Source organism: Lissotriton helveticus, chromosome 1_1 (genome assembly GCF_964261635.1).
Source record: "Lissotriton helveticus chromosome 1_1, aLisHel1.1, whole genome shotgun sequence".
Lineage (NCBI taxonomy): Eukaryota > Metazoa > Chordata > Amphibia > Caudata > Salamandridae > Lissotriton > Lissotriton helveticus.
Genome location: NC_136057.1, coordinates 2,140,575,195 through 2,140,601,190, shown reverse-complemented (window position 1 = coordinate 2,140,601,190; position 25,996 = coordinate 2,140,575,195). Strand labels below are relative to the sequence as shown.

Here is a 25,996-nt window from a genome sequence, read left to right as displayed (position 1 = left end):
CCCTATCGGCCGTGGGTGCGTCCAAGGGGTGCATATCATGCCAGCCTCTTGGGTGCTCCCCGGGTGGGGTCAGAGCCAGAGGGTGTCAGTTTCTGGGGGGCGTGGGGGGGGGGCCTTGGAGCGCCCTCCTGCTGCCGGGCATCCTTTATGGCCCAGAGAGCCACCTCCTTTACCACCTGTCTGAATGCCACCTGGTGAATGGGGGCGGTGCCCCGCGCGTGCCCCGCCCCGCGCGCTGTCAGGCTGTCTTGAGCCAGGTTAACACCCCCAACCAATGGGCTGTCAAATGTCCCCGCAGAGCAGCCGGCAGTCATTCACCGCAGCCTGCGTGACAGGAGGGAGGGCAGCGGCTGTAAACAGAAGCAGAGAGTGAAGGAGGCGGCGGAGGCGACCACACCTGCCCGGCAGCGAGGCCACCACCACCGCCGGCAGCAGGGCCAGAGCCACCGGCAGAGCGGACAGCCACCTCCAGCAGCACCGGCCGGCACCATGCCCCGCTCCTTCCTGGTGAAGAGCAAGAAAGCCCACAGCTACCACCAGCCGCGCTCCCCCGAGCGGGACTACGGGCTGCAGCTGGACTCCGTGCTGGCCCACATCTGTGCAGGTATGGCGGTGGGGGCACCGGGTGGGGGGGTCTGCCTCGGATCGCCGGAGCATTGATCCTTATTGAGGCATCTCTGCCCTACCAAGCCCGGGGCATCCATCAGGAGTGTGCCACCCCAGACCAGTGGCACTGCATTCACGCCACGCGCGGGAGCTGCCCGTGTCTCTGCAAACCTCTCCCCGCCTGGTCTGGGGTGACACCTCGTTCACAGCGAGGCGGCTATTACTCCTGTGCAGTCCTGGAATCCGTATCCAGCAGAAGACCTTTCACTTGCTCTATTAAAAACAACCTTTCACACATCATTTAGCTAAATCATATACAACGAATCATTCTATTACTAGGGGAGTATGCCACTGCATCTAATACGCGGTGGAAATACACAATTCAAATATTATACGCATAGATGGCGTTTCATTTCAATGTAAATGTGCGGTTGCGAAAAATGTCCAAAGGTATACGTGCGAGATATATATATATATATACACACACACACATATATATATATATATACATATATACAGTACACATTTAAAGAGAAAAATACACGTATATACCTTTCTTTATTAAACGCAGACGACATTATCCATGTATAGATTTAACAAACACTGGGTAGTCTTCGCGAGCTTTTATTGAGTCAAATGCCTTTCTTCTGAATTACGGTGTCAACTGGGTCGTTTAGTTAAACGGGGAATGTCAAGTAAGAACGAAATAAGCTATATATAAAATAAAGAAAAGGATACATGTACGGTGTGCGGGTTATTTCTGCTCTGACCGGGCTTCCACCGGGGGTGGCGGACTCGTCCTGTGTGTCAGTGCCCGGCTCGGAGATCTGTCCCTAAAGTCGGATTCCTGAGCAGTTCATCTGCTTAGAAAGGGGGGGGGGAGTCACCCGAGGGCGGCCCGGGGAGGGCGCCCTGTTCAACTTTTACACCTTACAATGTGGCACCGGTTAAAGATGTTTGTGTACATGTCGTGGGCTTTTGCTGAAGATTTCTTTAATGTAAAAGGCCTCCAGAGTTGGCTCTAACATTCTAGGCGCTGTACTGTGGGGTGCTCCGTTTCACCCTACCACAATGTACCGCACTGTGCTATTTTATGCTGGCGGCCACCCCAAGACCGGTACTGTATGGAATATGCTCTGCACGGTACCTTGATGCCATGTTTTGTGGTGTGCTGTGCTTCGGTGTATTCTGCCGTAGTGGGTTGCTGTAATGCGTTGCTCTGCATTACAGTACGCTAAATGGAGATGCGCCTTACTGTGCCTTGCTGTGTTGTACTGCTCCCCGCTGTGTTGTACTGAGCTCTGCTGCGTTGTACTGTGCCGTGTTGTGTTTCACCGTGCCCTGCTGTGTTGTCCCGCGCCCTTGTCTTGTGCTGCATTGGTATGCGCTACACTGTGCCCTGTCGTGTTGCACTATATTGGTATGCGCTGTGTTGTGTAATTCCGTGTCCGCAGTGCTGTGCTTGCAGTACTATCAGTAATAAGGGGCGTGGCCCAGTAAATCCAAATGAACGTCAGTTTGACAATCGAAAAAACGATGAATGGCTCTTAGGGTCTTTTTCCTTCAGCTAAAAGAACCCACTGAATGCCATTCCCTCTTTGCATATGCACGGGAGGGAGTACAGTTTCAATTTATCCTCATACTCAATGAACTGATATGCCCGAGGCACTGAAAGCCATAAACACCTTGTATTCTTTAGTCTCGTCTTTTTTGTCCATCTTCAAGTGTACAGAGTCAAGCAGTGGTACTTAGACACAACAGTAGCTAACAATGCAGTCGTTGGTCCTTGTGCCTATTTCACAATAAGTCCTTGTGGCAACTCGTTCTTTGCACAACACTAACATTTCAGCGTCTTTGATTGCATAACGAAGCTGTATCTATGTTTGAGACTCGCGCCTTTTCCCGTACTTTCAGGAATAACCTCACTTTTTTACATCACTTATTATTTGTTTACCAATCATCACCTCTGAAGTGTCAACGCGTTTCAGTCACAACTCAAATTATTAACCTCATCAAGACAAAAATATATAAAAATCAAATACATTTCCTGTTCTGAGAGTTGATTCCCTGATTGAAACTCTCGATCCCTATAGGTGCATGCCCTCCGAATGATAAGGCGCCAGCAACACCCGAGTGTCCTCGGGGGTTCCAGAGACTAGACGCACAGGACAATGCGGCCCTCAAATCTTTTCCCGAACGGTCCATCACTGCTTTAAATACGATATATCAGAATTGCCTATCGGATTTGAGTCCCTATGTTCGAACAAATCAGAAGTGGCACTTACAAATTAGGCTGACCCCTGAACAAGAGTCTCAGAGTTGTCCGATCCTTGAACCTTTGCCCTGATGAGGCCACTTAATGCAGTTTTGTACCAAACGCGGCAGGCATGAGGTTAAGATTATATCCGGGGAAAAGAGCTTCCTATTCACGATAGTATGGAAACACGGCCTATATTCCAGCCTAGATACAGTCTTGGTATGCAGCAAGTGGAGAAGTGTGGCTCAATGGTTAGAGCGGCAGACCCTGATGCAGAGGTCTAGCCCGGGACCAGGGTTCAATTCCCCGCCTCGGCAGGTCTTGGGCTCAAAATTCCACGGACCTGATAATTCTCGCCTTGGTGCCTATTCCAATCATGGAGTCCCACTCTGCAACTCTGGGCAATAGCTTGCTTAATCTCCACAACGGCCCCCACAACGCTAAGGATGCCTGGCCTCCACCTTGGGGGTGCCCAGGAGTGGACACCTCACAGGGAAAGCCAGGATGGGTTCCACAGCGGTATTCATACAAGCGCCTTGAGACCCTTGCGGGTGAGTAGTGCGCTATACAAGTATCAATTTACATTTACATTTTTACATTTACAAGGGCACTGACAAGTTAGTGTTGTGCAAATAAAATTGTCACAAGCACTTTTTGTGAAACAGGTTCAGCACCACAGGATGCATTTTAAACAATTGTTGCACTGTAACGTAACTTTGATTTAACGTGTCCACTTAAAGATGAACAATGCATATTTTTCATAAACAATTAGTTGAACATGATTCAGAACCTGAGCTGAAGCAGGCCAAAAACGATTATGTTAAATTGAAAGAAATGTTTTTAAGTGCAAAAGCGTCAGGGTTGAGAACATTAAATTGTTATATCTAGTTGAAGTAAACATTGATCTGGAAGCGCTGTTATTTCTTGGCACTTGCAGTGCTGCACTGCACTGTCCCCTGCTGTGTACGTCATGCCGAGCTGTAGTGCTGCGACTTACGCTGAGGCGCTGAGTGTACTGTGAGGTGCTGCGCTGCGCCATTCTGATGCCCTCCGTGCTCTCTCTTACAGCCAACCACCCGTCGGCCACCCATGGGGGTAGCCTGTCCCCGGGGGAGGCGGCCCCAGTGCCCCCCGAGTCTCCGCCCAGCTGCGAGGGCAGCGTGTGCGACCGAAGCCCGGACATAGAAGACTTCTGGAGACCGCCCTCCCCTTCCGTGTCCCCAGGTAAGTTCATGTGGGCCCCGGTGGGTAGCGGGAGGACGGGGCTGGACGGGTCTAATCTGCACAGCGTAGACCGCATACAGGCCTGGTCACGGCACTGGCACACGCAGTGCCTTCTGTACACACAGAACACTCGGGCGCAGTACCCGTATGAACTCGGCGTATCCCCAAGCTGTGCCTCCTCCTGTGCCTCACACCAAGGGCCCTGCAGCGGGAGATGCGGACGGGTTTATATGCGCAAGGTGCACGGCGCAGTCTGGGGTCTGCATTTTAAAGCACAGTAAAGGGGTTCAGTGATCACTAGAACTCACACCACTGTTTGTCAACAACCTCAGAGCTACACAATTCGGAAATGTTTTCTTCACAATTATCAATAATTCATCAACATGTCTTAAATTATAAATGTAAATCATGTATACAATAACTTAACGTTATGGCTACGATTTTCAGGAGACTTACTTTAAAAGTATTTTTATTTTGTTATTTTAATTCAGTTTGTTATCGGTTGTCTAACCATATAAATCATGCGTACACTATGGCAACGTTTGCAGTGAAAAACACACTTCAAAAATACGCCATTTTGAGTGCTTGTTAAATAGTGTGACCAGGTGTGAAAGCAATGGCACGGTACAATTTAAAACCCACCTATTCTAGCCAGCCTACAGGCACGTTTTGGAGTGTGAGGTTTTATCTCCGCGCACGGATTTCACCGAGCACTCACGACTCCCACGGAATCGGCGTCATTTGCACTGTGTTTGCAGCCAACGCCAGGGTGTGTTTCTCTTCACTAGCCACGGGCACACCACGGCGCGTGCACGCGTGCACGTGAACAAGGAGGCCGCTCGTTGTGCGCCAGTTCGGACACAGTGGGCTGCTGCTCTCTGTACACAGCATTCTTATGCAAAGTGTGTGCACGTGCTGCACCTTTGTACTACACTTGTGGGCAAATCTTACTGAGATTTTCACAGCCGAGGGAAGGGGTCACCACAGAGTGTGAACATAGCAGGTGGCGCTTGTGCCGACCGAAAGTGTTGATTCATTCCTGCAGTTCAACCGCACTATCAAAGACGCCAATACTGAAATGTCCACGGGTGGTGGGGGAGTACGGAAGCATGCGCGCAGGGAGGGTGATCTGGACAGAGTAAGGAAGGAGGTACTGGAATGTACACAGGGAACATATCTTTTTATGAATTTAGTGATGATCTTAATTTTTTTTATTCTTTTCCTTTGTCTTTTATTAAACTATGATATGCGGTTTTTAAATTTAAAGATGTTTATTTTTAACATTGTATAATGTGTGTATTTTTTCATGTACCGTGCCTTTTTTGATATTGATTTATCGCATAAAGATTTCTGACTGACTGACTGACAGGGAAGGTGATAGGAACAAAAGAGGGCAGGGGTGCTGCGATGAGCGCAGTGATGGCGGTCTGCCCTGAGAAGGACAGGAAGCACTGGGATGTGTGTTCAGAAACCAGGACTGGGGGATGGTGACCCTCACCCCACAGAGGCAGAGGTCAGTGAGTTCAGAAACCAGGACTGGGGGATGGTGACCCTCACCCCACAGAGGCAGAGGTCAGTGAGTTCAGAAACCAGGGCTGGGTGATGGTGACCCTCACCCCACAGAGGCAGAGGTCAGTGAGTTCAGAAACCAGGACTGGGGGATGGTGACCCTCACCCCACAGAGGCAGAGGTCAGTGAGTTCAGAAACCAGGACTGGGGGATGGTGACCCTCACCCCACAGAGGCAGAGGTCAGTGAGTTCAGAAACCAGGGCTGGGTGATGGTGACCCTCACCCCACAGAGGCAGAGGTCAGTGAGTTCAGAAACCAGGACTGGGTGATGGTGACCCTCACCCCACAGAGGCAGAGGTCAGTGAGTTCAGAAACCAGGACTGGGTGATGGTGACCCTCACCCCACAGAGGCAGAGGTCAGTGAGTTCAGAAACCAGGGCTGGGTGATGGTGACCCTCACCCCACAGAGGCAGAGGTCAGTGAGTTCAGAAACCAGGGCTGGGTGATGGTGACCCTCACCCCACAGAGGCAGAGGTCAGTGAGTTCAGAAACCAGGACTGGGTGATGGTGACCCTCACCCCACAGAGGCAGAGGTCAGTGAGTTCAGAAACTAGGACTGGGTGATGGTGACCCTCACCCCACAGAGGCAGAGGTCAGTGAGTTCAGAAACCAGGGCTGGGTGATGGTGACCCTCACCCCACAGAGGCAGAGGTCAGTGAGTTCAGAAACCAGGACTGGGTGATGGTGACCCTCACCCCACAGAGGCAGAGGTCAGTGAGTTCAGAAACTAGGACTGGGTGATGGTGATCCTCACCCCACAGAGGCAGAGCCTCACTCCACAGAGGCAGAGGTCAGTGAGTTCAGAAACGCCGGCTGGCAGATGCTGACCCTCAACAGAGGACATTACCAAAAGGGGGTTGAACCCATATAGTCGCAGGGACCTGGGTGTACTGTGGTAAGTGTAAAAGGATCCCCGCAAGGAGAACGTGTTTATGAGAAACACACACAGAACTTATAAAGATTTTTAAACAATAACTCAAAAGTGATCTGATATTGTTATTTATTCAACAATACTACACTTAAATCAATCAAGTATGTCAATCGACTTAGTGAATTAGTAAATAGCCCCAAGGCAGGGGAAGAGGGAAAGGAAAAGAGAAGTGCTCAAATAGCGGTGTAGAATAGAAACAGAGTACAAAAAATCGAGACAGTGACAATAAATTATATAAATCACACTTGAAATCAGTCCTATTTAACAAAGGCCTACACAGTTGCGGCATCTGTCATGTCATTAATAACATAGGGACATTTCAACGAACACAACCATAGCTTGAAATGATCAGGGAATTGTGCCGGGGTCCCAATTCAACAGAGAAGGTCGTCGACGTTTCGACCCCTATTCGTAGGCTATATTAGGTCCTTAAACCGGGGTCTTCATCAGGACGGGTACAGGGGAGGGGATGGGGCAATCTTATCTGCGAAATTCAAAGACCAAGTCAAATTAGTGCACTCATGGGAGCTAGGTAGCTTCATTAATTCAAGCAAAACACTTTGATTATACTAAGAATAAACTATGGAGTCCGGGCCACAAGACAGCCTCTAAGACGTGGAAAAATGAGATAAAGCGAGCGAAACATCATGCTTAAACTCACTGATATGAATCATACCCAAATAGAGGTCAATCAACCAAATGTAACTCAAAACAAAATTACAATAGACTTACTTCAACCTAAAAAATATGACGCCACCAATGGAGTAGTATGGAGCGTCCAGGCGACTAATGTCCCAATTATGACTAGCGGCTCAAGCAGCGCACCAGCTATGGAATAAGATGTGACAATATTACTGGACATCCCCAGCAGGGGGCACTACACATACACATAGGTGTCTTTAAGTTAAACAAATGACTTACATTCGCTACTAAAAGACCAATCCACTTGTAGTTTGTGCTAATATGGTGTAGAACTGGAAATCATTCAGCTTCAGATTTAAATCACTGTTAAAAAAATAATATATAAACACATATGTTATGTGTGTAATAAAACCATCGGTCATATACATTTGCCAAAGCCCTTTCCGGCATTGGGCATGACGGAAAGGGCTTTGGCAAATGTATATGACCGATGGTGGCGTCATATTTTTTAGGTTGAAGTAAGTCTATTGTAATTTTGTTTTGAGTTACATTTGGTTGATTGACCTCTATTTGGGTATGATTCATATCAGTGAGTTTAAGCATGATGTTTCGCTCGCTTTATCTCATTTTTCCACGTCTTAGAGGCTGTCTTGTGGCCCGGACTCCATAGTTTATTCTTAGTATAATCAAAGTGTTTTGCTTGAATTAATGAAGCTACCTAGCTCCCATGAGTGCACTAATTTGACTTGGTCTTTGAATTTCGCAGATAAGATTGCCCCATCCCCTCCCCTGTACCCGTCCTGATGAAGACCCCGGTTTAAGGACCTAATATAGCCTACGAATAGGGGTCGAAACGTCGACGACCTTCTCTGTTGAATTGGGACCCCGGCACAATTCCCTGATCATTTCAAGCTATGGTTGTGTTCGTTGAAATGTCCCTATGTTATTAATGACATGACAGATGCCGCAACTGTGTAGGCCTTTGTTAAATAGGACTGATTTCAAGTGTGATTTATATAATTTATTGTCACTGTCTCGATTTTTTGTACTCTGTTTCTATTCTACACCGCTATTTGAGCACTTCTCTTTTCCTTTCCCTCTTCCCCTGCCTTGGGGCTATTTACTAATTCACTAAGTCGATTGACATACTTGATTGATTTAAGTGTAGTATTGTTGAATAAATAACAATATCAGATCACTTTTGAGTTATTGTTTAAAAATCTTTATAAGTTCTGTGTGTGTTTCTCATAAACACGTTCTCCTTGCGGGGATCCTTTTACACTTACCACATGACCCTCAACAGAGGACTATGCCAGGCAATAACATAGAACATAAATGACATCAAAAGTTGCTTTTCGATTAAGCAAATTGAGGAAGCCTATGAAAATGAAAAAGAACCAGGTGCCCAGCCTCCTGGTGAACAAGCTATTCACGTTCTTCCCATAATGGTGTGTCAAGGGTTTACAGACGCTTTACCACCACTGTCTGGAATCCTGGACTTTCCCTAAGGCCTGGCTAAACAAGAGCAAGACTCGATACCAGAAACCACACAGTTCCTTTAGACTGATTGATGTGGGAGCCAAGATAGTGACCCACATACTCTTGAAGAGATGAGTAGGGGACAAAGGCCTCTTGATTTTATATGTTGACTGCTCACCAAGAGGAAGTTTGACCTGCTCTCTCCAAAACAGCTCAGACCTTCACTCTAAAACATCTGACGTCGAAATATATAAAGCAAAAAAACAAACCCACACATGCACCTGTTTTAGCAATGTTTGATCCTATAGATGGGAACAAATTATGTTTGAAAGTAGAAAACACCCTCATTAATCTATATGAGTTAATATTGTTCAGGTTCTATGTCATAAATAATTATTTAAACTAGTGTGGACTGCCCTGGAACAACTTCTGGAAATATCTCCCCAGCCCCTCCATGAACTGTGTGGACCCCTTATTTTGCCCTGAAGAAGCCCCCAAGGGTGAAACGCATTGGCTGCTGTGTTTTAAATATGGAATAAAAAGAATTTACAACAGCATCAATGTTAAAGAACTACTTTTTCTGTCATCAGTCATCCTACTCGCTGTGGGATCTGAACCCTCTGAATATTTGCTCAGTTGTCATTACCTCTCCCACTTTGTGTGTTTAGGAGTTAATTAAACCACATGCTAAAGCCATCAAGAAGGATCACTGTCCCTTTAAGTAAGGAACTTGAACCCACAATTGCTCTGGCATGTGTGAAATTGCTGCATACTCGTAAACAAAGATAATAATAGAAGTTGGGTTGGCATGCAGAATGTTGTTGTGATAGAAAGTCAAGGGAAAACTTTACCCACATTTTCCTCGACTGCAAACGGCATACAAAGAGTAGGACGATTTTCCTCAGGAAAATACTAAGGTTAGGCCCATTTATAGAATTAGCCATGCAACTTCGCCGATGCCATCTAGAGAACTGGCCAGGCAGCCTCATGGGGAACTAGTTTCAAGGGCTCACAGATATTACTGCCACTTTTCTCAGCCATGTGTGAAAAATTAGAAAAGGGAAATTTACCATTTGTTAAGCATCTGTTAAAAAGTTATTAGTGGATGGTCCTGTCCAAAACATAACATAACACAACCCACTCCTGGGAAGCACATCAATACCAACTGAGATATATAGATGAAAACCCCTTAAAAGCCTTGTAGATGAAAAAATACAGCCATGATAAACAAAAGTGCATACGGCATTGTCTATCTGTACTGCCACTAATCCCCTTTATTTTCCTCTGCTTTTTTCTTTTTTTCCAGAAAAAGGGACTAAAAGATATGTCTGAATACTCCTTTGCCATTGGTCAATCCAGCAAAGAGGTCGCACAAAATTCAATTTTGTGAATGTTTAGGTGGCGAGCTGGACGGATTCCCACCACACACCATTCACATTCCCCACAATTTATCAGAAATTAGTTTTCTGAGATAGAAAAACAGGTTTTTAAGTTTGTCACATTCACTTTGCATTGTTGGTACTAATTATATCATTGAACTTTTGTATGCGAAAGTCCAAGTGACCAAATGCCTAATAAACATTTGTTTAAAAAAAATGCAACCCTCATATGTGCCACGTACCTGCAGTGCGCAGGACTAAAGATGCCACAACTGGCTGAAGGTGTCCCTCATCACCTGGGGCCTGGTGTCGTGGTGCTAGAAGGATACACAGATGAGAGTAGCTTAACATCTCTCACTGGACGTGGGATAATTTGAGCCTCTTTTAGCAGCATTGAAAACCGTATTTGGTGGAATATCTTCTCCCATGGAGGCCAACTCTATTTGACAAATATCTGTGTTGTGAAGAAAACTAACCATATTCCTTTTTCTTGTGTTGCAGATTCTGAGAAATCTGTTTGTGTGGATGAGAACATCACCCACCCACTGTCCTTCAAGCCCTACTGGAGCAGCCTGATAGGTTCAGAACTCCGGCAGCTGGTGTCGCAAGGCCGGCCCATGGTGCACAGCGCTGCACTTGGGCTCTGCAGGGACCGAGGCCCCGAAACCTATGACAGGGAACGAGGGACAGCGCTTTACAGCAGGGAACATGAACCAGAGACTGCGATGTACAACAGAGAACAAGGAGCAGAGCCCATCCTCTTCGGCAGGGAGCACAGCCCCAGCCTAGCACTGTACAGCGACTTTGGCTCTGCTCCTGCGCTGTACAGTGAGCGCTCTGCACTGTACCAGGAACATGGTCTCCACATGCAAGATAAGAACTGCACCATTAAGATGGAGTCAGAGATGCTGTGTACGCGCCTACTTCTCAACAATGGAACCTACAAGTGCATCAAGTGCAGCAAGGTAAGTCGGAGTACAAAACACCCAGGTGTGTGTCCTCTAACACCCATAATGCAATGCTGTGTGAAAATTGTGATACAAGATCGGTCAGAGAGGTATAGTATGTGAATGGGTAGCAAATGGGCAAAGTTTTCACCAAACAAGAAGTTCCACTCGGAAATTATAATCCACGTGCAATTCTGGTGAGCACCAACCAACCACTGAAAAAAATCCATCACTTACCAATACATTAGTTTATTACTCCAACCTAGCTGGCCATTATTCTTAATACCTCAATGTAAATAAAATGAAGCAGGACTAAATTTTCTATCAATAGAATATCTTGAGTCTGGTCAAAGCGAATCCGAGAACCATAAAGGAAACCTAGATTTCAAAACCGGTTCAAGGCATTACACAAATGGTAGAAATGCACTATACAAATGCCCATCGCATTGCATCGTACACGAGTTTGGTTTCATATAGACAAATGTATGGGACCTCTGTGTTGCAAAAAAAGTAATACTGCTATCAACTGAGTTCATATAAAATGTAAAGGAAGGATACAGATCATGTTTACTGAGATCCTTACATCTGAATTATTTTTATGTGAGCAGTAGCCCTGTCGTGTATTTTCCTAAAAAACGGACATACTTACAACTACATCTTGTGAAAGTTTTAAGATCTTTCAGTTTGTGTATACTGTAGGATATTTGGGGTACAGAGGATAAGTAACAAATACAGAAACTGACAAAGCTACTGGCAAAACCCGATAGTTATCCATAGGCAAACAGCTGTCATTTCGTAACACCTTTGTGGATAGTGCGTCAGACATGAAAGTGAACCGAACAGATACAACATGAGGTGGATTGTTTTGAATCCAGTGGATACGTTTTATTTCTGCTATCACTAGCAGTATTCCTAGCCTAGCAGCTCTGAATGTCTACTGCTGACCAGCAGAGTTTGACATGGCCTGGGCAGCAAGGTTGGAGTAAGTGTTAGAGCCGGGCTGTCATCACTCATTATTTTGATCAAACTTTATTTTTTCAGTCCCTCATACTCACACACATTTAAGGGGGATTTGCATAATTTCTAATTATTACATAAATATTAAAAATAGGGGAATGAACAAGCCTGAAATAAAAAGGTGACCTACTGGAGGTAGTTACCAAGAGAGAGAAAAAGCCAGAGATGTGGACTTTACTGAAAATCAGGGCAGCCATCCTGGATTGATATCACACAATAGGCCTGATGATCCTGTGTGCCATCTCTGTAAGAGGTGTGCATCACATGAATCCTGTAGTTTCCCCTTCCAAAGTAGACAACCTCTATTACCATGCACTCCAAGGTCTCTTTTAGGTCCTGTTGACATCTGAGCACAGTGTTCAGACCCGCTATCACACTGATTGCCCTGTCTCGCAACACCCATACACGTTCAAGACTGATGTGAGTTTGGGAAAGTGGAGGAGGGAATTGATGAGAGTCCATATCATGCATAGTTCCTGCACTTATAGTTTGGGAAACTGGGTAGGAAATATCTTCCCACATTTTCAATACTGAAACATCTCCCCCAATTCAAGGTACTTGTGACTTGCTGTCGCTCCAACTGCTCATCAAAACTCTCTCTCTGTAGCATCCAAAAGTGATATGAGCGTGGATAACTACTGATTTAAACATTAAAGAAATCCTAACACTCCCAAAATGAATATTATCGAATAGCTCCAGAGGTCAATACAATCTTAGAATCGATGTTGCATCTTCTTTAGCCAAGGTGAGGTTCCAAAAGCTCATTGTAAGTGCTTTGTCCAGCTGTTTCATCAGATCACGACACAACAAGGCACAGTGATCCATGGCCGCAAAATTTTGCAGCTCATGAATGGGAACCTCATTTAAAATGTTTGCAAATAAAATCAGATATCCTCCCTGAGCCAATGATTTCTATTTCAATTCCAAAGGAGACTTCAGCAGCTAAGGTTATGTATGGTAAGGCGTTGTCTCATGCAGCAGGAGGCCTCTGAGAGCTGAGGTAGAGGGGAATAAGGGCGGAGCTTTGCTTGGGGGAGTAGAGTCTTACTCTTTGCACCATTCCCCAGCCCCAGAGATAAGCAAGCAAACACATGACCTCAGTCCCACGTCACCATGACCCACAAACAGTTTTTCAGTGCCAGCAGCAGCGGAGTGGACCAACATGATGCCGACAGATTATGTCTGCAAACTCTAGGCAGTGCTGGAGTCGGGTGCCATTTGACTCTGCTTCATAGTTGGGAAACTTGCTTACATTGTGATACCAGAACGGTGAGATAGAAAGTAGCTTGGACCGGGTTGACTTCCAGAACATTGACGGCTGAGGAATGGAGGCAATAGGCAGAGGTAGGAGCTATTAAATAAAATATGCCCATGCAAAGACCGAGTGGTGGGTCTGAGTCACATTTCCTGGCTTTGGTGCCAATACAGACAGATGAGTATTTGTTCTTGTGCTAGGGTGATTTGAGCAGGAGCTTTCTGAAGGGTCAGCCAACAGCAATTCTGTATCTTGGAACTTTAGTCCCTAAAACCTTTTCTGCAAAGCTAAAGTAAAAGTTCACTACCTGGCCTAGCATCTGAACAGTAAAACAATACTTCACACCAAAGCCACTGTAATACTATGTAACTTTCTAATAGAAGTGAAACAAAAATTGCATGTCTTGTTCAAAGGTTAGGATCGCTTTAATGTCTGGACACAAACATGATATTAATAAAAGAAAAAAGGAAGAAAAATGTTTGATTGAGATTGTTAAAAACTGAAAACAAACAAGGGTGAGAATCAGAACGACAGTTGTAAATCTAAGTGAGCAGAAAGGAGCCTACCTATGACTTAGATTTGCTACGTTGTTCTCATTCACAAAACTTTATAAGTTATGCCTCTGCCAGATGTCCTCATTACAGGCAGATTTTCTCCCGTCAAACATGTGCCTGCTGAGGGTTAGAGATAACAGTGGATTTTCAATATAAACGATTTCCTCTTTCTCCACAAGGAAAACGAATTTTCCTTACACCTCACTGCAAATTGGGATGATCCCTTCCACTTTACAATCTCTAGAAACACTCTTAAGCTAACTGTTTTTTTGGTCTACATTTACAAGTGTTTACGAAGTCCTAAAATACTTGCAAAAGTTTTGAGGACCGTACAAAGTTTCAATTTTGTGGAAGCTCCCAAAATGAGCATGTTGAACTGGCAGTCATAACAGTTTGTGAACCAGGTCCACAGAATTTTCATATTCGATTTAAAATCCATGTTTCATATGTAGAGCTACAACATGAATGCTATATGTATAGTGGCAGCTTCGCAATTTTTAGCTGTTAATCCGCCGATTATTATGACTACCTTTTTATATTTGCTGTTAAATAAAGTAGTATTCTGCCTTTCTTCATGCAAACAACTCAGAACTTTCCTCTGCCCCTCAGGTGTTCTCCACTCCCCATGGACTTGAAGTGCATGTGCGCAGATCCCACAGTGGTACAAGGCCCTTTGCGTGTGAGATTTGTGGAAAAACCTTTGGACATGCAGTGAGCCTGGAGCAACACAAAGCCGTTCACTCCCAGGTAAATGCTTTCATTCAACATCTGCTCAGATTACAGTGTACTGCAACTGCAGACGCCTTGCCAGGTCTGAAAAGGCATGGTCAACAGGAGGTGAATGTTGTGATTTAACCACAATCTCAGGGGTAACAGATTTAACATTGCAGACACAGCAACTTTCCACTGGTTTTTAACAATCTTGATTTAAAACTGCAAGCTTAAAGTTTGCTAAAAATATATATGTATATATATATGACAACAGCATGTGTAGAAAGTGGTGGATCCTTGATATATGTTGCCTGCTAACAAAGCTGTGCAATCCTATTACGATTTAGATGTATTTATTTTTCTAAATCAAGTATATATTTCTCATGGCATTGTCAAGCCAGTTGACTAAAATTGAGTGGTTCCGTCCTGATGAAGCCCCTAGAAATAAAATGTATGGTTCAAAACGTTAACAATTTGCACTCGTTGATTGACTAGGTGCATTCTTTGGCTTGCCTTTTGGTTCTACTGTCTGCCATCAAGGTTTACTTCACTTGTGTTTTTTTAATGAATATTTTTAATTCATTGTTAACGATCTGCACACAGCACTTAGCAAAACATAGTACAGGCAACATAAATTTTGAATCATACAAAGGTGTTTCAGTAAACCCTTTGAAAAAAAATGAATGCACGAAAAAAATTCAGTACAGAAAATTCCATTTGACCAGGTTTTATGCTTCTCTTCTTTAAAAAAAAAAATCACTGCTGCTTGGAATTAGATGCATTACACAATCCTAGTAAAATAAAAGTGAGTAAAACAGTTCCAATGGAACCCCAGTGCTACAACATACCAAGTTAGCAATCGAACAAAGACGTAGTTTGGGGATCAGTCAATATTTTGTCATCCACCTTTCTGCCATGAACAAAATATAGTTTATTTCTAGGTAAATGTACACACAATGCTTACAAGCATCCTCCTCATTCATTTTTGTTTAAAAAAAAGACCCACACCCATGTATTTGCATGCTTAAACATCACAACATTCAGTGGAATAAATAACTTAAAAATAGAGCTTTCAAATAAACAAGAATATTGCAAGACTGTTCATCTCACATCTAGTAGGGTAGATTTTCACAATTCCAGCACTGCACACAAAATGCGTGTACTGACGGTGTTCGATGGGAACTCTTGGTCTAGACAAGCACTCCCTTTATGAGGAGGTCAGACTGTATTTAGTAGACCTCTGATGCACCACTGAATACTGCACCTAGAAAGCCAGTGCTCCATGGAGCTTTGAAGACGAGCAAAGCCAACCTGAAACTGAAGAGGAAAACCACTTGTAATGAGTACATATTGCATAAGAGAAATCGGCATCTGCGTAATGTGAAAAGTAAGACTCATGTAAGCTGATGAATTCTGCACTAGTTGAAGCTTCCTAGGTAGACACACACCCACCCCTACAGTGTAGGCAAGTTCATACCCAGAAATGGGCCAGTGATTCCCAGGTAAAAATGGATGTTCCACGTGCTTTAGGAATCTTAAGCTTTAAGAAGGCAACGAAAAATCTACTACTCTATGAACGTTTATGGTTGCAACTCATACTCGCATACATAGTATGCAGCCAGAACAGATATGCATTTCTTTAATAATTGGATCTTACTAATAATATGTGAAGAGGAATATGTTTTATTTGAATATTTGCCCCAAAACATCTGTCCTTATAGCTGAAAGTCTCTACCAACTAACAAAGTAAAACTATATGGTACCCATTCCACGGCCATTGACAACAGTGTTGATTGTGACTGCGAGCTTGGTATGCCATACTGCCTGTTGGGTATCGTTAGCAGGTGTTATCAAAAGGCTCAGGGTCATAGAGAGAGACTGAAGTCAATGGAGCATGATCTCTTAATGCCATTTAAAAGGTGTTTCAATGAGAAAAGTTATTCAAGAGCTGTATGTCTTCCCTAATAATAGAAATTGTGACCAAGGGTGAAGCAATCCAATGCATGCCAATATTTGGATTAAATATTGCAGAACACTTGAAATTGATCATACCGCAATGGGAGTTTGTTTCTGCGATCTCCCCTTGAATTGGTATTCTGCTTAACTTGTTCTTCCTAACCAACGTGTGACACTAATATTTGTTTAAATGCTCCAATCATTTTTCTTTATATTTTCCTTGGCAGGAAAGAAGTTTTGATTGCAAGATTTGTGGCAAGAGCTTTAAGCGTTCTTCAACCCTTTCCACTCACCTGCTCATCCACTCTGACACCAGACCATACCCATGTCAATACTGCGGAAAGAGGTTCCACCAGAAATCTGACATGAAGAAACACACTTTTATTCACACAGGTGAGACTCTTAAGTGATCCCATTAGAGAATGAAACTTAGTGTGGAAACTTAACCTTCGAAATTGCTGCCTGAATAAGTAATAATGTGTTGTCAATAATTTAAAATGCTCTATCTCCTTCTATCTTACCACATGGTTATCACCATCACTATTTCTGATCTACCCTTTTCTAAAATGGAGTAACTCATGATTAATGAACCAAAAATAATCATTATACAGTAATGGTAATCATTCACAGAGAGCATTAATAAAATTATGATTAAGTCATAAATTATCATACACTAATCCTCCATGCAAATTCATTCAGGATCTATCCGACCACTATCCAAAATAATAGTTCACTAAATAAATGCACTATCCTGTTCAAACTTGCTGCCTGTTATCCAGTATGACACACCCTTAAACATTATAAAACACAGCCAGATACACAGTGAAATGACCACTTTGACTCAGTCAATGAGTATCCCATATGAGCAAAAGGTTGCCAGATTATGAAAGCGCAAGTGGTTGAACAAATATAGGTATGTGTTGTATAATGTACAGAACATAATATAGTATAACATACCATTAACACATTGTTATGTTTCAATATGCTATCTCGCAAAAGATGAGATTTACATTTTATGAAATAAATGTACCTTCATTTGTCAGGGATACCTAGAGTTCTACTTCTGCTGCGCACGTAGCACTGCTGCATGCCCATCATCGCAACGTACACGATGTTAAAACTGGATGCTGAATGATACCTGTTGATAGAAGGCATGTTTGAGTGTGATTCCATTGCCAACATCTGTTGAATACCAGCGTTATCTGTTCTACAGTGATCTACCTCGTCTTTATTCGGGCGGGTGTTTCCAAAGGATGATTTGGGGAGATGCTATGATATTGTTGTCTTGACTCAGCAGATGAACCAAAACAAGCCTTTATCCTACTGAACTAAGCATCACATGCATCTTACAGAAGTGCACTTTGATTCAAACAGAAGGCTTGTGCTGTGATCAGCACCCAGTGTACATATTTGTTCCGAAATGCGCATTGAGTTTCTACAGATAGATTCTCAACCAGAGCACTTCAGGTAAAATAGTAGAAACAAGCCTACTGTTCTCAAGTTTCAATGCTCTAAATAAAAGAGCAAACTTCAATGTGTGTTCAAGCAACAAATAAAATTCAGAACCTGGGATGTCATGTGAATTACAGATTAAGCTTGTATAGGTGTATACATTGGATTTCTATTAACATATGAAAATATAGGTTTCATTTCTTTGATCACTGATATTACATACTATGCAACTAAGAATTTGCTCTCTATACGTGAGATAAAGAACCGTACAAAATCGAGTTTCCTGATCACATAGTCATTAGAATGTAAGCTTAGTAACTTAAAAAAGCCCATGGAAATTCGAGCTTATGGCTTGGTTATTTACAGGGTTGGAGGTACTTTATCTCCTATAATATAAGGTGCTCCAATCCCTCAATGTCAAAGCATAACAGGTCCTACTATTAATTACCATCAATCTCAAATATATGTGTAAACGTAAAATATGGGTTTTGGGTGGCAGATTTCAGCATGTAAATGAGTCGGAAAGTTAAATTTGGATAACCCCTGAAATAGCAAGCAAAACCTTTACAGCACATCACTTTTGATTGCAATTGTATTGTCAATCCTCCCGCAAAAAGGAACATGGCTTTCTTTTTTATACAACTGAGCAGTTTATTTTAGTACATTAATATTTGAACCACCTAGCAAAATGATATACACTGAATCTAAAACATAATGATAGTGAGTAAAAGGTAACGAAGAACTATTCGGTTTCACATTGAGAAAGAGGAAGCTATCTATAGTCGACAGAGCTATCATATCTCATACTTTAATATTTACTTAGACTGGGCTTTATGTCAACCCACCTCAAACCATTGGCTTTTTGTGTTTGTTCTCTTCCAACACAGTCAATCTCACCTTAGATCAGCTAATAGGCAACTATCTCTCTTACCATATTCTATCAGCTGTTTTGTTGCCTTACACCTCCTATAAATTCACTGCTTTCCAGTGCATGAGGCACTATTTTCTCTCCTGCCTTTCCCTCTCTCGTCCCGATTACTACTTCTGTGTTCTTTACGCACTCTCCCTTTTTCCACTTCACAGCCTTCCACTACCTACTTGTCTGATCCTTTCCCCAACTTTCTTTCTCCCTGCTTCTTGTAAGCTCCCCCTCAATGCTGCCCACCAGCCCATACTACTCCCACGCATCAATACTAGCTGTTCCAATGCCTGCATAATTGCAATGGTAAAGTCAATATTAGACAGTAACCATTTTAAATGGTTATTTTTCTTCCTAAAAACCATTTAAAGATGGCCAGCAAGCAGAGTGTTTATATTCAAGTGCACATACTTGCACACGATTGGCCATTTTTGAATACTGTATTGCAAAAACCATCCAAGGATGGCCTTAAATGTAAATGTGGGATACTTGTAAAGCGCACTGTTACTCTACCCGAGTGTCCTGGCGCTGTAGACCGCTGGGGAACCCGTCCTGGTTTTCCCTGTGAGATGATCCCTTTCTGGGTATCTCCAGGGTGGAGCCAGGCATCCCCGACGTCTGTGGGGGGCCGTTGTAGAGATGAGGCAAGCTAATGCCCAGAGTTGCCGAGTGTGATCCCTGGTTAGAGTAGGCACCGAGGCGAGAATTATCGAGTCCGTTGACCCTGGTCCAAGACCCTGCCGCGTCGGGAATTGAACCCTGGTCCCGGGCCATTCTCTGCTTACAGGTCTGCCGCCTCTAACCAGTGAGCCACACCTCTCCATGTGCAAACAAGTACATACAAAAGTAGTCATCTTTGACTGTTTTATGGTAATATATATAAATGTCTTTATTCGGATGCAAAGCAGCCATATAAGAAACAATACGTCATGTAATAAATAAGCACACAATTCATCTAAAAACAAAAGGAATACAGTAAAATTAAAAAAAAACAGTACACACAGATAAAAGCTACATCACTTAATCAATCCACTCTGGATAATCTGGATTTATAGGCGACCCACAAGAAACTTAACACTGCACAGAGAGTCAAAGGATTTATTTACACAATAGGATAAAATGTAATGTGTCCTGAGGAGATCAGTGGGCCCGATTCACAGAACTCAAGACAAAATCCTAAACTTACTACTTTTGGTATTCACAGAATGCACGTACTACTTTTGGTATTCACAGAATGCACTTACTACTTTTGGTATTCACAGAATGGATTTGCGACTACTAACTTTACGTCTGCACTCGGGCCAGAGATTCCGGCCCGGAGATTCCGGCCCGTAGTTAGGACTTCCGGCCCGGAGGTGGAGATTTGGGCCATGACTAAATCTCCACCTCCAGGCCGGAATCCCTACCTCCGGGCTGGAAGTCCCACCTCCGGGCTGGAAGTCCCACCTCCGGGCCAGAAGTCCCACCTACGGGCCGGAATCTTCGGCCCGAGGGCGGACGTAAAGTTAGTAGTCGTAAATCCATTCTGTGAATACCAAAAGTAGTAAGTGCATTCTATGAATACCAAAAGTAGTAAGTTTAAGATTTTGTCTTAAGTTAATTCTGTGAATTGGACCCTAAGATCGCAGCCACAGGGACCTCAGTGATCTGGTGAGGGGGGAAAAAAACACCGGGGATGCTAAAATGTGGTGAAATGTGTGATTAAAAATCTGTTGTGAGCACTAGTTAAGGACAGAAGGTATGGTTCCATAACCTATACCGATTGTAACATTACATATGCCCTGACTGAAGGTTTGCTGAGCTCCAGATTTTCACGGTTCGAGCTTAAAAATGTGTATTGTACATATGGTAAAATCCATTAAGAGTTGAAAGAGATGGCACTTGTGAGCGTGCATGCGTAGGTCCGAACCAGCAGACATTTTTAAATGTTTTTCGGTATGCCTACTAAAAATGATAGCAAAGCAATTACTGGCAAAGCCAATGTGTCTGCAAGCCTATATTAAAGATAAAGACATAGACTTTGCTAATGTATATTGCCAAATTTCATCCAGAATTTAAAATAGATGAGATCTGATTTTATATGAATGTAATTACCCATAGAGTGTAAAACATGTTAGAATATATTAAATATTGTCAGGTGTTCTTGGAAAGCTAAGCATAATTGAAGAGGACCCAAAGGGTACTGTTTATTGTACGAAATACAGTTCAACTCATGGTTCTGACAACCATGTATGTCATTCAAGTAAACAGGTGGCATATCTTCATGCAAAGGGTAGGGAAGGGATATTGGCTGCTGAAAGTTAAGGTTTAATCCTCACCTGTTTTATTAGCTCATTTGCCAACACTTTGTGCAGGCTTTATTTAGCACACGGAGACAGTCTAACTACAAGAACTGACCTTTCTGGGTAGTGCAGATAGGAGGCCCTAATTTTGTTAAAGCCACATGGCACAAGACTGGTCTCTTTGCGTCTAAATTCCTGCCCGCCTGAATTGTTTTGCCCATCCACCACACCATGTATGTTATGTTATGCCTTTAACACCAATGGGTTTCTAAGGATTTATTTAAGTATTTTACATTTATTTCTGGTTGTTTGGTCTGTGTGTCCGTGTGGAAATTAGGAGACTAAAGCCTCCATTATTTGATTCATTTTTCCTGATTATACTGGAAAGCTGATTCTCCCCACAGTCAAATCAAGGTTGATTTGCGGACAATCCTGATGTAGTGGCCTTTGTCTCCATGCTATTCCATCGGTTGCTCGCTGGTTGCGGTGCTGGGCTTGTAACCTCGTGCCCACTCCCTGTACAAAACAAAATGTACAACTGTTCCTTCTCAGGAATTGCCCCAAAAATCTGGAACTCTCTCCAGCCTGAGATCAGATGCAACTCTTCCACATCCATCTTGAGGAAAGAAGTAAAAACTCTATTTGCAAACAAATTCATTTTAAACTGAGGACAATCATCCCTCTCCCCATGAATGACTCTGTCCTGCTTGTGCCTTGCTGCTTTTTGCCACACCCTTGCACATACAACAGTGATACAAGTCATTTCTCTCGCTCGTTCCTGCAAATCTATCAACTGTTCTATCACTAGGTGGACTCTATCCATGCTGGTTTATTTATATGTTTGCTTTCTCATCATTTGCCTGTGTGTCTTATATTGTACTTTGGCAAACTGCCTATTGTTTTGTAACATACCTTCTATTACTATTCTTGTAAAGCGCTCTGTCACCCGAAAGGGTCTTGTTCGCGCTATATAAAACTCTAAATAAATAAATGTACGTATGATACAGTAATCGTATTGTGTTTTATGCTGTTGTAGCAATTAATGCTTACAGCAAGGAATACACATGAGAATCTCTATGGGAATCCATATTTTGTGTGGTTTTAATCAGTGTTGGCCTTTTCTGTATGTAAATAATGAATTACAACAACCTATAGGTCTATCTTGTTTGTCCTTCCTAAGGCCAATGCTGTCCACTCCCACTGTTGGGTGCCATTTTTCCTGTCTCTCTACAGACCTCTCCGAAGATTTCACCCCAGATCTAACAGTGCTCATACGAGCTGTCAGTGGAGAGATGTTTGTGCTGGGGAGAGTGTTCTCTTTTCACTGACTGCTTCAGGTGGGCAATGGGCATCAAGGAATATTGGTTGACTTAATCGGAGAAGGCCATTGAGCCTGAGGCAGTTAACATGGTGGGGTCATCAGCCATACACCGCTTAATAACAAGCAGTGTGAGGGACCGACTGTAGCGTAATGGCAGTCTTTTATACCTAAATAGGGGCAGTTGGGTTCATTTTCCTTGGTGGCATTCGAACTCATTGCACCCCTCGCTAAGGCCCTGATTCAAAGATAAAAATACCTTATCTGTGAATATCCGAAACATGAGTAAACATTCCATATAGGTTCACCTTATAGTGTGCTATTATGGAGAATTCCTCTAGTCTGCTATTATGAAGAATTCTTCTAATATCACAGAAAACGGCAGGATGCGTGTGGCAGTAAATATGCAACAATCTAACCATCACCATAATTACTAGACTTTTTGTTCGTAATGTACTATAAAGTTAGCCTCATGCACGTGGCTTCAGAAATGTTCAAGTTACACAGAAATACGTGACCTTTTTTTCTTCTCTACTCCCTGCAGGTGAGAAGCCGCACAAGTGCCAGGTTTGCGGCAAGGCCTTCAGCCAGAGCTCCAACCTCATCACGCACAGCCGCAAACACACGGGCTTCAAGCCCTTCGGCTGCGACCTGTGCGGGAAGGGCTTTCAGAGGAAGGTGGACCTCCGCAGGCACCGGGAAACGCAGCACGGAATCAAGTGAGCAGTTGGGAACACTCCAGCCTGTAGCCCTGACACAAAAAGACAGTCTAGGGGGCGAGAGGACTGACCACGCGGTAGGGTTGAGCAGAAGAGGCCTTGCTCTTAGCAGCGCCGCCAACCCGTCCTTCCTGACCTGACGCACCTTCAGCTAACCTCCGTCATGACGTCACCAGCTTCCCACTCATCCAAGATGGCCGCCAGTAGCTGTCACCAGGAGCTGACAAGGGGATTATGGAACAGGCAGAATATTCCAGACCACATCATTTTGAACTAATACTGCGAGGGTGGAACCGTCTTTCTGCGATTCCTGGAAATATTGCCTCACCATCACCACTGGCCCAGTCGTACCAAAACGAGTGAAATGCTGAATCGAACCTGTGTGGGTCAGCCTATAATATAAACTGTCTTTGTAGGCACACCACAGATATTGGATTTATACAGAATACTGTAAAATAGATACTGGACTTATAAACATATATTGGAGTTATAAAGAATGCTGTAAAATAACAGCGTGCCTCATAATCCTGAAAACGTGTATGTCATCTTGGTGTTAAAGAAAAAGATGATGGTGCACCGTTTATGTTCACCAAATGGGCCACAGTGGTGAGAGGCAAAGAAACTGGTGAATGTTGCATTATACAAAAAAGACATAGCATAGCTAAAGATACAAAAAGGCATAACATAGCTCAAGTTACATAAACTGCTAGCAAGTGTAGCCACAGCTAATTTGTGTTACTGCACTTTGATTTTATAGTCAGTAAGGCAGAATTGAGTTTTAAATAGACAATCCTGGATCCGGTGGCTCAGTTCACTGTTGAATGTACTGAAGGGATTCAACTCCGAGGTCATGAGCTGAAATCTCAGTGCACAAGTGTGTCTGAAGGCCGTGAGCGTATCTTTATTGTGTATTTACAGTGGTCGTGTGATACAAATTTGTCTCGGGGACACAGCTATCATTAGTGCAACAGATGTAGTGGCGCCTGGGTGTTTGTGTGTGATCGGGGCGTGGGATGGGGGTTCGGGGTGGACCCCTACTGTGGCGGTTTTTAATTACACAATCAAGTGGCAGGTTGTCCACGTTACTCGGCTGCTTTATGCTCACGGAAGCCTTGTTACGGCCCTGATCTGATTGACTTGGGGGAATCGTAGCTTCTATCCAGTTAAAGCTGTAAAAGCACTGCTCTAACAGGAGGAATGAACGCTGGCCAACTCCCTTCCCAATGAAATGACTGTGACTGAATGCCCACGGGAAACTGTCCATGTTTGGAGTGAACATTGGAGTTAAGAGAGCTGGTCTCTCTAAATAAGGTCATTTGGGAGCATTGTGGAAAGTGTTTGCACCTTATGAAGTTGTAGTTCTTACTAAACAGCATACTGTCTACATTTTTCTTCTCATACACCATCACGTTTCTTCACCAGTTCTGCTATTTCCTTGGTATCACCACCTAACGTTGGCCCTTGATAACTTTGTTTTGCTTTAAAATGACATAAAATATTTGCTTCCTGAGGTCCTCTGTCACCTCTTTCTTTGGGTTATAATAACCGGGATGAATGTCCTGTGCGTTGGTTGTGCGTGCTCCTCACACGCCATAAAATACTACGAGTGCCTTAATGATGCACCCACAATATTAAGTGACATTGATCTTCGTTTCCATGTAGTCCTTTTCTTCCCGTAGACCTCAACTCCAAACAACGACCCCTGTCGGCCCTGCAGGGCTGCATCACCAGGAAGGCCCCAGAAGCGCTGATTTGTTTGCCCTCGTCTGTTTTCGTCCTGAGCTCAGCCCTGTAGGTTGGCGGCCTCAGAGCTGGGACTTCTTAGCATCGCCTGAAGTGTCCTTACCCTTCGAGGGGAAATAAACCGTGGTTTAAACGGCTTGTAAATAAACTTTCATGTAGACTTTATGGAGTGTAACTTGCCTATTGCTGTTAATATATTTATTTGAATTGTGTTTTAAATTAAAGTATTGCTGAACTGTATTTTGCAGTGATTTGTGTGTTATTTATAGAACGCCGAAATATATGGAAACTAACCAACATATTGACCTTTACTTTACATGTGGTATGTTGTATGTGGCGAATATGCCCCCGGGCCGCGAGTGGTGCCCAGATTCCGAAAGCGCTAGGGGTCCATGAAAATGGTAGGGCTATACAAATGCCCTTTACGAAGCATTTAGAAAGTCTAGTTTATTAACTGTAATCATGGCATATAGATGCAACATTTTATTGAACTTAGCTAAAGAAAACGGCTTGTGGGAGATACATCGCTTATTTAATTTAGCTATTTCACTATTACGTAAAGAATAATAACGGTGAAATATTTATTATTCTGTTTTTTTATTATTGTTGGTAGTTTAATTATTAGTGAGAATCCTGAGAGTTTATGTGTGGTTTACATTGTCTATCTGTCCAAACCGGGTACGCGGTCCTTCTGTTAAATCGAAATATTTCGAAAACATTGCTTTTCATTAAAATAAGTATAGATTTACTGGGCGGTTCCTATGCACACATACATACAGGAACCATGTAAAAAGTTAGTTCCGGAATGTTTACACGTAGCGGTAACATGTAACAAACGTAAGTTTTAACATACAAGTCAGAAATAAAATACAATAATATAAACAAAGCAAATAAAATATGATACGTTATTTAAACACTTCTGGAGGCAACGAACAATTACCGACTGTTTCTTTCTTACGAAATAATTCCAAAAGTCACTGCCTTGTTGACCAGCGTGATTTAGCATAGATCTGCTACCAGTAAGTAAGTATGTTA

General features: G+C 43.3%; 1 protein-coding gene and 1 long non-coding RNA gene across 2 annotated transcripts; one reads left to right on the top strand and one right to left on the bottom strand.

Annotated features, from left to right (window-relative positions):
• Positions 1-312: 312 nt before the first annotated feature.
• On the top strand, positions 313-25,201 carry GFI1 (growth factor independent 1 transcriptional repressor). The gene is made up of 6 exons (XM_078646328.1): positions 313-604; positions 3,932-4,087; positions 10,590-11,053; positions 14,471-14,608; positions 16,756-16,921; positions 23,044-25,201. The coding sequence occupies exons 1-6, from the start codon at positions 490-492 to the stop codon at positions 23,220-23,222; spliced, it is 1,218 nt and encodes a 405-aa protein (XP_078502454.1). The 5' UTR covers positions 313-489; the 3' UTR covers positions 23,223-25,201.
• LOC144756696 (uncharacterized) lies at positions 15,526-23,140 on the bottom strand. Its single transcript, XR_013595273.1, has 3 exons — positions 23,018-23,140; positions 17,559-17,666; positions 15,526-15,889 (listed from the first exon to the last, which is right to left on the bottom strand). It is a non-coding gene; the product is annotated as an uncharacterized LOC144756696 (long non-coding RNA).
• Positions 25,202-25,996: the final 795 nt, after the last annotated feature.